General features: G+C 42.4%; 1 protein-coding gene across 9 annotated transcripts in view; it reads left to right on the top strand.

Annotated features, from left to right (window-relative positions):
• Positions 1-13071, top strand: part of DROSHA (drosha ribonuclease III) — a 120486-nt gene that overhangs the window by 24062 nt on the left and 83353 nt on the right. For all 9 annotated transcript variants that reach the window (XM_082382173.1, XM_082382175.1, XM_082382172.1 and 6 more), the window contains 2 exons: positions 5296-5382; positions 7971-8057. In XM_082382173.1, coding sequence (XP_082238299.1) covers positions 5296-5382; positions 7971-8057 — 174 coding nt within the window. The remainder of the gene's footprint in view (positions 1-5295; positions 5383-7970; positions 8058-13071) is intronic.

The raw sequence follows: 13071 nt of genomic DNA, 5'->3' as shown, positions 1-13071 counted from the left end.
GTGGGCTTGGGACTGAGCAGAGGCGGAAGTCCACCTGTGATGGGCCTTTCAAGCCGGGCTTGTCGGAATTATCTTGCATGGGGCTGGAGTGGCTGTCATACCTGCGTCTCCCTCGTCCCGAGCAAGCTGCCCTAGGAAGGGCACGACTTTGGCGGGGGGAGGGGCTCTGTACTGGAGGCTGACCTGGAAGGAGCCGCCAGCGGCAGGCTGTGTGCTGACTGCTTTTCCCACAGCTGAGCAGCAGGCACTTCCGTGGAGGGAGATTCAGGTGGGCAGTGGTGCTGGCTGAGGACTTCTGGGCAGGCAAACCCATTCTCAGTGTACATGTGGCGCTTTTACAATGGACGGGACCTATGTAGTCAACATTCCACCAAGTGGTAGGTTGGTCTCCTCCAGGAATGGTGCCATACTGGGGGCCCAGCGTTGGTCATTGGAGGTGGCTGGCTGGACGTTCGGCAGTGGCAGTCAGCTTAGCCAGCTTAGCCTGGGGAAGTGAGGTCCATGCCGTGGGGCTCATGTGAAGCCTCCATCTCTGCTACTGTGGCCGCTTCGTTCATGTGCCCACCCTGTCAGCTAGATGGTTTAGAACCTCTTCCACAGTGGGTGCTCTCCCGTGAACATCCACATGTGATGGAGAGATCATTGTTCTCTCCTGTTTGTCTACCTACAGGTCTCTCCCCCAAGACCTTCTTATCCCTGATCTTCCCATCTTTTTCCTTCTAGGCCTCTGACAGCTGGCATGGCCACTTGATTCTGCCATGAGTCCATCTATATTCTAGCCTCAGGCTACTTCTCTTTCCACACAAAGTGGATGACCAGGTACACCACCTGAAACTCCGCCCCCTGGGAAGATTCTCCCTCATCGCTGTCTCTCAGAGCCATCCCTGAATGAGGCTGCAGCACGGTCCATTTTTGGCTTGCACCCCCGTTCTGACTGACCTGTTTGCAAACCAAGCTTGGGCTTTTCCTTATGCTTTCATCCTCCCGTCCTTAGTCATCAGCTGAGGGAGGGGAGCTGATGCAACGGTGGTGGGCTTGTTTGTGCCCTCTGCTCCTGTGTGTGCTTGGTTCTGGATGTACGCCCCCTCCACCTTACCATGGATTGTTGCTGGTCCCACCCAAACTTATGCCGGGGTGGGACTGGCAGAACCCAGCTTACGATGGGCAGTTCCAGCCACATGGCTGTTTGCTGCCCCTTGGCCATGCCTTCCATATCTACCAGGGCCCAGCAGCACACCAGGAATTGCTTTTCAAAGGCATATAATTCTTCACTATAGATGGCATGGCTTGGCTCCAGAACCCCAGAGACCAGCGTTGTGATTCTCCCAGTGTGGCCACAAACTCTTCTCGGCATCTTTTCCCACCAACAGTGTGGGATTTGCCGAATTGTATGGCCCCTGCAGCAGGGCTGCTTGCACTGCGGTTTGGAACTGCTGAGGCCTTTCTCACTTGAGTCACGCTCACAGCTGGCAGCCTTTTGTGCCACTTTATAAATGGGCTGCAGTAATATTCCTAGCTAAGGACTGCACTGCCTCCTGAGCCCGGGGAGGCCCACCTGTCTTTTACTTTGGATGGATGTCTTGGAACTCCCCAGACCGCTCCCCTAAAATGGTGTGGCTGTGGTAGACCCTGAATCTTTGCAGGGTTTCTCTCTCACCCTTTGGAGCATATCCATTTTACCAGGGCTCTTAGTTTGCTCAATGTAATGTCAAAGATACAGTGGAGCAATATAACATTCTACAGTATTCCAGAAGGTCAGGGGCACCTTGGACTGTATTATGGCAGTGAGTGGGAGAAGTGGGAGAGTTAACCCGGTGGCAAACCCATAAATGTTGTCTGTTCCACATAAATGTGAACCGGTTCTGATCAGAACTGGTCCTCATCCTGATTGGGATAGAAAAGGATACATTCAGCAGATCAGTTGCCACATACTTTGTACCTGAGGGCAGATTAATCTGCTGTAACTACGCTACAACACCTGGCACAGCAGGTGCAGTTAGAGCTACTTGGTTGAGCTTGTGGTGGTATATAGTCATCCGCCAGGATCCATTTGGTTTCTTTAGGGCCCAGACTGGTGAATTAAACAGAGATGTGATAGGGGCAGTCATCCCTGTGTCATTTGGATCCTTAAGGGTGGCACTAATCTCCACCATTCCCCCAGAGTCATACTGTTTTTGAGGTCCGGGTTGGGTGGCTTCTGCTTGACCTTTCCCATCACGATGGCTCTTACTCCACAGATCAAGGACCCAGTGTGAGGTGGCGCCGTCTGCCAATTTTGTCAATTTCAGTGGTACATTTGGGAACCAGGGAAATGACCACTGGGTGGCTCTGTGGACTCAGTGGACCTACTGTAAGCCAGACCTTGACCAAGATTTTGTTTACTACCTTGGCCTCGTCTCCCCCACTCTGACAGGGATACCAGGATGATACGTCCAGTCTCTGAGTATCAATTGATTCAGACGCTGTGTCTAACACTCCTTGAACTGTCTGGCTTCTTCCTTCCCCGGTGTACAGTTATCTGAGCAAAATGGCCATAGGCCCCTTGGGGGAAGGACAGGACCATCATGCCCATTTTTGCTTGTGATGGTGTCGCAGGGCCCTTCCTCCTGCCTTCTGGCCACCTCTTCAGTCAGTGGATTTCAGTCCAGTAACTTGATCAGGCCTGGAACCGGGCAAGGGATCAGGAGTGCTTACTGGAGCAGCCTACCTTCAGCCTCTTGGTTACCCAGTCTTGATTACTTCCGTTGGTACAAACTAAGGTAGTACTCTTATCAGCTACCCATTTATTTTGTACCTAAGGACACTGTTGTGAAAACCACTTCCATGACTCTTTGTGGGTCCCATCCCCTTGGCTACCACTTCCGTCTCGCTGGCAATAATGATAATTGTGTGACCTGGCTTCTTATAATGAGCCCCATCGTCTGGCCTCTCTTGTTTCAGAGTCCTGTCATCCCTGATGCTGTAACCACCTCTCTTACAATTAGCCCTGGCCTGCCGAGGAGGCCACCGCTGATCGTCCTAGTGAAGCTGGTGCCCCTTTACCAGCACATTCCTTTTGGCCTTGGTCAATGGTGTGTCCTCTGGGCCTTCCCATGGAATATGATTATCTGATAATATTTTTCAGTCATAGATACTATATCCATCCCAACGTGCCCATTTCCTTGAATCTTTGAATTCCTTCCTCCTCTGTCGGTCACTGCAGTTTTGGTATTTTCACTTTACTCGGCGCGGGCCATCGCTTTTTCATGCTTTTAGGAGATGTCTTAGTAGGGAGTTCTCAGCATCTCCTGACATCCTTGAATCCTGAATGCTCCCAAGTCAGTAAGCTCTTCCCTAACTAGCTGTGTGTTCTGGTCCTTTTGCTCGAGCACTCCCAGCATCTGGTCGTGTGTGGACCCCTGCTGCCGGCCCGTGCTGGTGCCAGCTGGTTCTTACAGTTCCTTTGGGATAGTATGTCTCCTCTCAGCACCTTCCCAGCTGTAAAATGTGCAACCAGTTATGCTGTGAAATGACCCTAATTATAGGTCTGTTGTGAGGTCGGAGACTGACTGGGTGCCGGGAGAGTGAGGACAGTGTTGCCTTCGGAGGCTTTCATTGTCTTCAGACCGGTGAGTGCTTGCTCTTAATAACAAGGATGGGCCACCTCTGAAGAGGCAGAAGGTTTAGAGGCGTCTGAGGAGTCCAAACCTGTATGTCTCATCCCGGGTTTTCATATCCCTGACCTTGGCATAGCAGACCTACCTTGGTTGGCTGTTAACTAGTCTTTAAGGTCCACCCTCTCGGACAGGTAAGCCCTGGGCTTGGTCCTGGCGCTCTCTGACCTCTCACTGCAGGTGGTAAGAGCCTCTTTGTGTGCAATAGCAGGCTTTCACATCTGGCTTCTAGCTGCCTTTCCTTCTGCTCTGCTGCTGCATTTCTGTAGAGCAGTGGTTCTCTTAAGTGCAGCCTTCCAACTAGGATCAGCATCACCTGGGGCCTTGTGAGAAATGCAGATTCTCAGCCTGCCTCAGCTGCTGACTTAGAAACTTCTGGGCGTGGGGAGCAAGCAATCTGAGATCACACTAAAGTTTGAAGAGCATGGTAAAGCATCAGTGGTGCTCGGCAATAGCCATCCATCCCATTATCCTTACAGCTACCGGTCTCTCATAGTTTTAAACACCTGGTGCATTGCACCTGCTTCCACTGGTACAGTCTCCCAATTCAGCATCTTTGAAAGTTTCAATTGGCGTGTCATCTGGTGCCAGGGGCTGTGTGCTCCACCAGCCACCGTGATGGGTTCCTTTCTGCCAGTTGGATGGTAAGTGATTCAGCTCCAAAACCCTATCTTATCTCCTGCTTTCTTGGATCACTTCTGGTGCCAACTGTCACACATTGGATTCTCCAAAAGCAGATGCTAAGATGAAGTTTGGGGTGCATGTTTCGTAGGGATCTTCACCTGTGAGAGGAAGAGGATATTAGCAGCATTGGACAGGCGGATTAGTCTAACTATGAGTCAGCCCCAGCAAAGCTCCTGTCAACCTGGTGATGATCCAGGGAATGAGCATTGCCCATTCAAGTTGGGCTGGGGGGCTGGGCCTTTGTACCTCTGCCTCGCTCAGTAAACGCCTGACGTCAGGCGAGGGGCCTCTGCAGTTGACACAGATCCTGAAGGAGCCGACAACTGGAGACTGCTGTCCATGCTCTTCACAGTAGGCAGCAAGTCCTTCCTTGAAAGATGGTCTGGGTCACCCATCGTTGTGTCTGTCACAACGTACCCAGTGATTCCACTGATGCTTCTGTCGCTCGCTGTTTTCCTTTTCCCGTCTTAAGCTCTGTGCATATTCTGTCCACCACCTCTTGTGCTTCCTGCATTTCTGGTTCCCTCTATTTTTGTTCAGCATATTTAACCCTTTCACTTTTTTCCCCTTCCTATTATAACCTACTGCTGTTACTTCTGAGATTATTTTTCTTGCTTTCTGGTTGTTTTTGTTGTTGTTCTTTTAGTTTATTGAGAGGTTAGCCAAAGGTCAATTATTATGTTATTATAAATGAAAGGAAGATAGTCATGGCAATTTAGATCTAGAGAGATCTATATGTTGTATTGTACATGAGTCGGTTGGTTGAATGTCAGTGACCAGCAGCCCATTTTTATCTATCTAGTTAATGGTAAAGTGAATACTGTTCTTCCCTACCAGTTTGTGAAAGAACACACATACAACCTCTTTTGTCAGATGTGAATCTAGAAAATACAGTCTATTTTTAAATAACAGTATTTTGCTGCTTTACTCTTAAACTCATTTTTATTTTTCCCCTCAGGCCATCAAGCCCTGTCGTCCTATGACCAACAATGCTGGCAGACTTTTCCACTATCGAATTACAGTCTCACCTCCTACAAACTTTTTAGTGAGTTCCTAACAAAATCAGATTTCATTTGTTTAAAAATGTAGTAGATAGGTTCTTTTTTTTTTTTTTTTTTGGCTGTGTTGGGTCTTCGTTTCTGTGCAAGGGCTTTCTCCAGTTGCGGCAAGCGGGGGCCACTCTTCATCACAGTGCGTGGGCCTCTCACTGTCGCGGCCTCTCTTGTTGCAGAGCACGGTTCCAGATGCGCAGGCTCAGCAATCGTGGCCCACGGGCCCAGTTGCTCCGCGGCATGTGGGATCCTCCCAGACCAGGGCTCAAACCCGTGTCCCCTGCATCGGCAGGCAGACTCTCAACCACTGCGCCACCAGGGAAGCCCCCGTAAATAGGTTCTATGTGTGTACATAGGTTAAAATGTGAATTGGTTAAATATGGATTCCGTTCTTAAATGTTCTTTCTTTTAAAAACATTTTATTTTTATGCCAATAAAATTGACCTTTATCATAATGACTTTTATTTTTGGCTTCCTCTCATTATACTACTTTCTGTATCTTTTTTCATTTATATTGTTGGTACCACATAATAGCCAGTGAATTATGGAGAGCTCGTTCGTTGGAGCTATGGGGTTGGAAGAATGCAGAGAATGCTTGTGCATCTCTTAAAAATCAGCAAATAGCTTATATATTATCTATATATTATGACCATAAGTATTGCATATATGACAGTGATAATAATACCTAATGTTTGTTGACTATGGTACTAGGCACCATTCTAAGTATTTGACATGTATTAAGTTATTTCACACAAAAAAACCGATGAAGTAGGTATTATTATCCCCACTATGCAGGTGGGGCAGTCGTCCATGTTTTACAGATAAGGTTAAGCCGCTTGCTCTAGATTATTCAGGCAATAAGTGGCACAGTGAGGACTGGAGCCTGGGCAGACGGACTTCACGGTGCATGGCTGTATGCCATTCCACTGTGCCAGACTGCCTTTTCACAGTACAAAATTAATTAATTCTGGTTACTTTTTTAATTAAGAGATTTCAGTTTCAAAATTAGATTATTAATTATTTTAACTTTATTGAGATATAATTAATATACCATAAAACTCACCCATTTAAAGTATATATTTCATGATATTTAGTCTTTTCACAGAATTGTGAAACCATCACCTCAATCTAATTTTAGAACATTTTCATCATCTCCCAAAGAAACCCTGTACTTATTAGCAGTCAATTCTTTCCCACCCCACAGCCTTCAGAAACTACTAAGGTACTCTCTGTCTTTATCATTTGCCTATTCTAGATATTTCATATGAATGGAATCATAGAATATGTGATCTTTTGGCTTCTTCCACTTACCATAATGTTTTCAAGATTCATCCATGTTGTAGTATGTAACTTCATTCCTTTTTATGGCCGAGTAACATTCCACTGTATGGATATACCGTATTTTATTTATCCATTCATCAGTTGATGAACATTTGTGTGGTATCCACTTTTGGGCTATTATAATAATGCTGCTGTGAATGTTTGTGTACAAGTGTTTGTGTGGATGTATGTTTTCCTTTCCCTTGAGTGTAAATCTAGGACTAGAGTTGCTGGATTGTGTGGTAACTATATGTTTCATATTTGGAGGAACTAACAAACTGTTTTCCCAAGTGGCTGTACCATTATCATTCCACTAGAAGTTCTTTCATAATATTTAATTTAGACCAGCTTTGTTGAGTTATTCAAATGGGAAGTAACAGTAATATTGGAAAAACAAATAATACTCATTTGGATATTCTTTATTTCCCCCCACCCACCCAAGTTCTTCATATGTGTGTGTGTGTGTGTGTGTGTGTGTGTGTGTGTGTATAAATGAATGTTTAGAAGAATAATGTTCAATACCTATGTAAAAAAACATGTCTTTTAGGTTTCCAATCTTGATAATTCGTTCCATGTTTAGCATTTAGGATTAAAAATGGTGGGCTATAAGAATGGCATAAAGAAGAGAGTCTCTTATGCTTAGGTCAACACTTGTATATTTTAATTAGGTTCAATTTGCAGGTAATTAAGATCTTTGACATTATGCAGGAATTGATTTGTTACAGTGTTTAATGGGTTGGCTTCTCCTTGGAGGGCCTGGGAATGGCGCTGTGAGGGGATGAGCCTCTGGCACCTTGGGGCTTTTCAGAGCCTTCCAGGCTGTTGCTAGTCTTGACTGTTGTGATGCTGAGTCTTCTCCACTTGCTTTGATTCGACTGTGCTATTATCTTGTTCTTGTTAGAGCTTCTGTTAGTTCAGAAATATAGCTTAGTAAGAACGGGACTGGTAGTATTGTGGGATTAAATAAAACAAGTTCCTAGAAAATGAAGCCATGTAGCTAGCCTTTTTTTTTCTTTATGGCACCCATAATAAACATTCTTGATTGTCTAGTATATAAATATTACTGAAGCTAGAGAATTCCACCAAGCAGGAGAATTCTAGCTAGAATTAATCCTCTGTGTAAAGTTTCTCCCTGGTGTTTGGGAAAACGTTAACAGAAGTCCATACATTTCACCTATTGGTTGCTTTGTGTGTCCTGATGGGTTTCTGCACATGCACATCATGTCATTTGTTCATACTTTGTGTTTCTGTTTGCTTTCAGACTGACAGGCCAACTGTTATCGAATATGATGATCATGAGTATATCTTTGAAGGATTTTCTATGTTTGCACACGCCCCCCTGACCAATGTAAGTATATGCTGATCAGCTGGCTTTCTCCTTCCCTGAGGCCCCTTCCTTCCCTTCATTCTTTCTTTCTAAAAGTCAAAGGAAATTTCTTTTCATCTGACTTCTAAGTAACAATTACTTTGCACCCCTCTACCTGAGCTGCAGGAAGTCAATGGCAGTGTGTGTCAGGTGGGAATGTGACATCTGTGCTAATGAGTCACAGGTTTGGTCCACATTAAATGGTGTAAGTAAACATGTGTCAGAATAACATTTTGAGAGTGTGAAAGATTGAAAAAGAAGGATAAACTGTGGAGTAATGTGTCAAAGCTATTTTGGGTTGGGTGTCCTTCAAAAGAAAGTTGGAAAGTTTTAAGGAGAAGCTATTATTTAGTCTCTGAGTAATAGGTAAAGAAATAGAGCTTGTTCAGGACATCTGGAGCCTGAATTAACTTCATACAGTTTTGTGCTTTTGAATCCCAGGAATATGTCTTCTTTAAGACACTCTGACATACAAATCCATGATATTCTTACATAGGTATTAAGGCTGCTTTGTTGGTAGTCAGTTCAAATGGAAGTTCTGTATCTGTAAGTCAGAATCTTTCTGTCTCAAAGCTGGCAGTCATGGGAATTGTCTTATTCTGTATTCCAGTTGGACGTAGAGTGGAATTCACTGGCGGCTCAGGAAGGGAGTGTAGAGGTATACTTGAGCCAGTCTAGATGCTGCTATAGAACTTACTGAATTATAGCTATGGTGTATGTACATCAAAGTAGAATGTTCTTTAATCCTTTCTGGTTTGGTTAAAAGAAATTACATCTGCAGTTTGAAAAGTTATTTTAGTACTGTTTACTTAAACTGTGAAATTCTGTTCCGTTGGAGAATAAAGAATAAAATCTTTGCCTAATCTTGCTCCTTTCTATTATTATTTTTTATTAGCAGACATGATTGTATAGTAGTGATACTAATTTAAAACAGATTGTTTTCTTAATGAGATTTTCTTTATGCCACAGTATATTTTATCCTAGAGAATTTTTTTTTGAGAAGATGATTACACTGTAAATGTAAAAATAAAATCATTTGATAATACACATCACATCTATCTCTAGGGTGGACCATAATATAGAAAGGGGTGTAATATTGGACTTCTTTTTTTTATTGAGGTATAATTGACATATAATGTTATTAGTTTCAGGTGTACAACATAATAATTTGATATTTGTTTATATTGTGAAATGATCACGATAAGTCTAATTAACATCCATCATCATACTTACAAAGTTTTAAATTGGACTACTCTTTTTTTTTTTTAATTGAAGTATAGTTGATTTACAGTGTTGTGTTAATTTCTGCTGTACAGCAAAGTGACTCAGTTATATGCTGTAATCATTCTTTTTTTATATTCTTTTCCATTATGGTTTATCCCAGGAGATTAGATATAGTTCCCTGTGCTATACAGTAGGGCCTTGTTGTTTATCCATTCTAAATGTAATAGTTTGCATCTACCAACCCCAAACTCCCAGTCCATCCCTCTCCCTCCCCCCTCCCCCTTGTCAACCACAAGTCTGTTCTCCATGTCTGAGTCTGTTTCTGTATTGTAGATGGGTTCATTTATCCCACATTTTAGATTCCACATATAAGTGATATCATATGGTATTTGTCTTTCTCTTTCTGACTTACTTAATATGATAATCTCTAGTTGCATCTGTGTTGCTGCAGACAGCATTATTTCGTTCTTTTTTATGACTGAGTAGCATTACATTGTATATATGTACCATATCTTCTTTATCCATTCATCTGTCGATGGACGTTTAGGTTGTTTGGACCATTCTTAAACAATCTTTATGAAAAGGCACTGGGAAGTTTTTGAATTTTGAAGGTTTCTTATTTTATTATTTTTTTAAATGTCTCAGTTAGGCACTGAAACCCTTTGTTACACCAAATCTCATAGTCTTAGAGTTGAAAAGGCCTTCAGAAGTCATCTGGTCCAACTCCCCCCTACATAATATGTTTCTCTTTTTTTTTCCTCAGCGGGCTTGCAAATACAAATAATTAGTTACCATGAAAATATTTAAAAATTATCTGTCTTATCTATTAATTCCCTACAAGTAATACGGATCTCATTTTAACTTTTAGGATCACCTTAAAGAAGGAAAGCAGTATGACTTCAGAGAGGGTTTAAACCTTAGTGAATTCTACTTACTAGCTGTATGATTTGACATTTCAATTTTTATAAACCCTGATTTTCTCATGTGTAAAACAGACGTTATTATTTGTGGCAGTCTTACTGGCTTTTGTAAAAAAATAAATGAGATGACACATGAAAAGTGTTTATCATGATGTTTAATATACAGTACATATTGGCACTAATTATTTTGGATAAGATGTCAGGCAGACGTGGATTTGAGTCTTTCTTCTAATTCTTTTTTTTTTTTTAACTGATTCTCAATATTTATGTGACGTTGGAAGAGTGATTCTTTGAGCTTTATTAAAGTTCCTCAGCACAAGGTTTGGCACTGAGAGGCCGCTAGTGCGAAATTAATTGCAGTTGTTACTGTTGTTATAAAAGATAGGACTGAAAAATTCCTGAGTTCTCAAAACTTGAGAACTTAACTCTGTAATGAGAAGATAAGCCCCATCATTTATGTTAGAGATGTTGATAAAATAAATCAAGTTTTAAGCTGAGTGTTGTACAGTTCATAGGGATTAGATCCATCAAAGGCCTCTTGAATTTGAAATAGCCTCCCAAGAAAAAGAATTATTAAATCGCTTTACTGTTCTGATTCATTTTTTGCTAGAGAGAGCTCATCAGCAAGAAGGGCATGCAAATGATGGCAGTGTTAGAATCTCAACCCAGTCTAGTACTGACAGGTTCTCTTAAGGTCTTGAATTGAAGTGGATTGAAAGCCTTGTTGGCTAAGTATAGAGCATTGTGGGAAAATTGTATCCTTTTATGTAGTACATTTGCTATTACTCATAATACCTGATGTTATTGGGGACTTTGACAACATAACTAAAATTACCTAGGTATATGTATTACATGCATAATATTTTATCGCGTCCTCAAAAGCACAAGGCAGCACCATGATCATTTCCCTGCTGCTTTCCATTTCCAGTGGACTTGCTGCCCTGGATTTAGTCTTTCAGTTCCTGGAAGTAGTAGAGTTAGAATGTGGAAGTTTAGGGAGGGTTTTTTTGTTTGTTTCTGGTAGGATGAGATAAGAGTTAGTGTCAAATCAGCATTCAAATGTGTTTTAAGAAATGATAGTGGGCATTTATATTATTTGATTGGCCAACTGAGCTCTCAATCAACTGAGTTCCCAATATGTAGGAAAGTGACAAGTCTCTTTGAGTCTTAGAGAGAGATGAAAGTTTGCATAGAAAAGGAGATTCTGCCTTTCCAAGTTTGTGTGTCTGAGAAGGGCTCTAGTGGTACAGGTAAGAGCCCCAAAGAAAATACAGTGTGTATAAGAAAAGAGGTCAAAGAAGGAATCCCCCAAAAGTGATTTTAGTTGAAATAATGTGGGGAAAGGACTGAACTTGCATAAATCATCCAGCAGAGTTGCTGTTGCGCATGGTAAAAGGAGTAAAGTTTATACTTTTGCTCTTTTTCTTGCCTCTGGACTATTCCCAAGGGCTCTGGTCCTTTTCTCTCCTGAATACACTCCCCGAGTAATGCAGTGTCACCCACAGTTTTTCCTCCCATGCATGTTCTGACATTGATATTTAAGCTGTGACGTATGGCTCTGTGCTCCACACTCACATTTCAGATTGCCTATTGGACATACCTACCTTGATGTTCCCTCAGGTACCTCACCCTCAACCTGTGTGAAACTGAACTCATCATCTTCTCTGCGTACTGAGTTTGAGGTACTCAGGGGACACCCTATGAAATTCTTTGTATTAATGCCATCGTGAGCTATCTGGTCCCTTAGGCCAGAAACCTAGAAATTATCCTCCGTTCTTTCTCCTCTTTCACTTCCACATCAGAACAGTCACTGTATATTTCAGTCACATCTCCTGTGTTTAAATTCTTCTCCCTCCTTTTTGATCTTTTCCTCATTTGGCTTCTGAACTGTTTCGTTAGACTCCATTCTGGTCTTCTGGTCTCTTGCCTTGTTCCCCTACAAGCCATTCCCACCCTGTTTACATAGCAACCCATCCATGTAAACTGTGATAGTCTTTCACTTAAACTACTTGAATGACTTCTTGTTGCCGTAAGGATAGCTCTGAATCCTTAACATGGTTTTTAGGATCTGCATAATATAGTGCATACTTTCCTTTCTAGAATTTTCTTATGTCTCTGTCTCCATGCATTTCACTTCTGAAGAGCTAAATGACCTGTCCTTCCCCCAGCTCCCTTTTCTCTGTCTTGCTAGAAACTAAACACCTGTTCTTCCCCAGTTAATTCTCGGGATGACCTGGAAAATCCCTTCCCATCTTTGAAGACTCAACTCAAATGTTACCTCCTCTTTGGTTCTTTTGTACTTTATACTATTTTGTTTGCTTATTTGTTTTTTAAATGCACTTATAAGTTACACTGTATCATATTCTGTTTATGCTTGTTTACATGCCTTTTTTTCTCTTTTAGATCCCTACCTTTTTATTTTTATTTTTTACATCTTTATTGGAGTATAATTACTTTACAATGTTGTGTTAGTTTCCACTGTACAACAAAGTGAATCAGCTATATGCATACATATATCCCCATATCCCTTCCCTCTTGAGCCTCCCTCCCACCCTCCCTATCCCACCCCTCTAGGTCATCACAAAGCACCTAGCTGATCTCCCTGTGCTATGTGGCTGCTTCCCACTAGCTATCTATTTTACATTTGGTAGTGTATATATGTCAGTGCTACTCTCTCACTTCGTCCCAGCTTCTGCTTCCCCTCCGTGTCCTCAAGTCCATTTTCTATGTCTGCCTCTTTATTCCTGCCCTGCCACTAGGTTCACCAGTACCATTTTTTTAGATTCCATATATATGCGTTAGCATATGGTGTTTCTTTTTCTCTTTCTGACTTACTTCACTCTGTATGACAG

This window comes from Balaenoptera borealis (genome assembly GCF_965194805.1).
Source record: "Balaenoptera borealis genome assembly, chromosome: 2".
Lineage (NCBI taxonomy): Eukaryota > Metazoa > Chordata > Mammalia > Artiodactyla > Balaenopteridae > Balaenoptera > Balaenoptera borealis.
The sequence above is the reverse complement of the archived record's forward strand: the minus strand, read 5'-3'. Positions and strand labels throughout refer to the sequence as shown.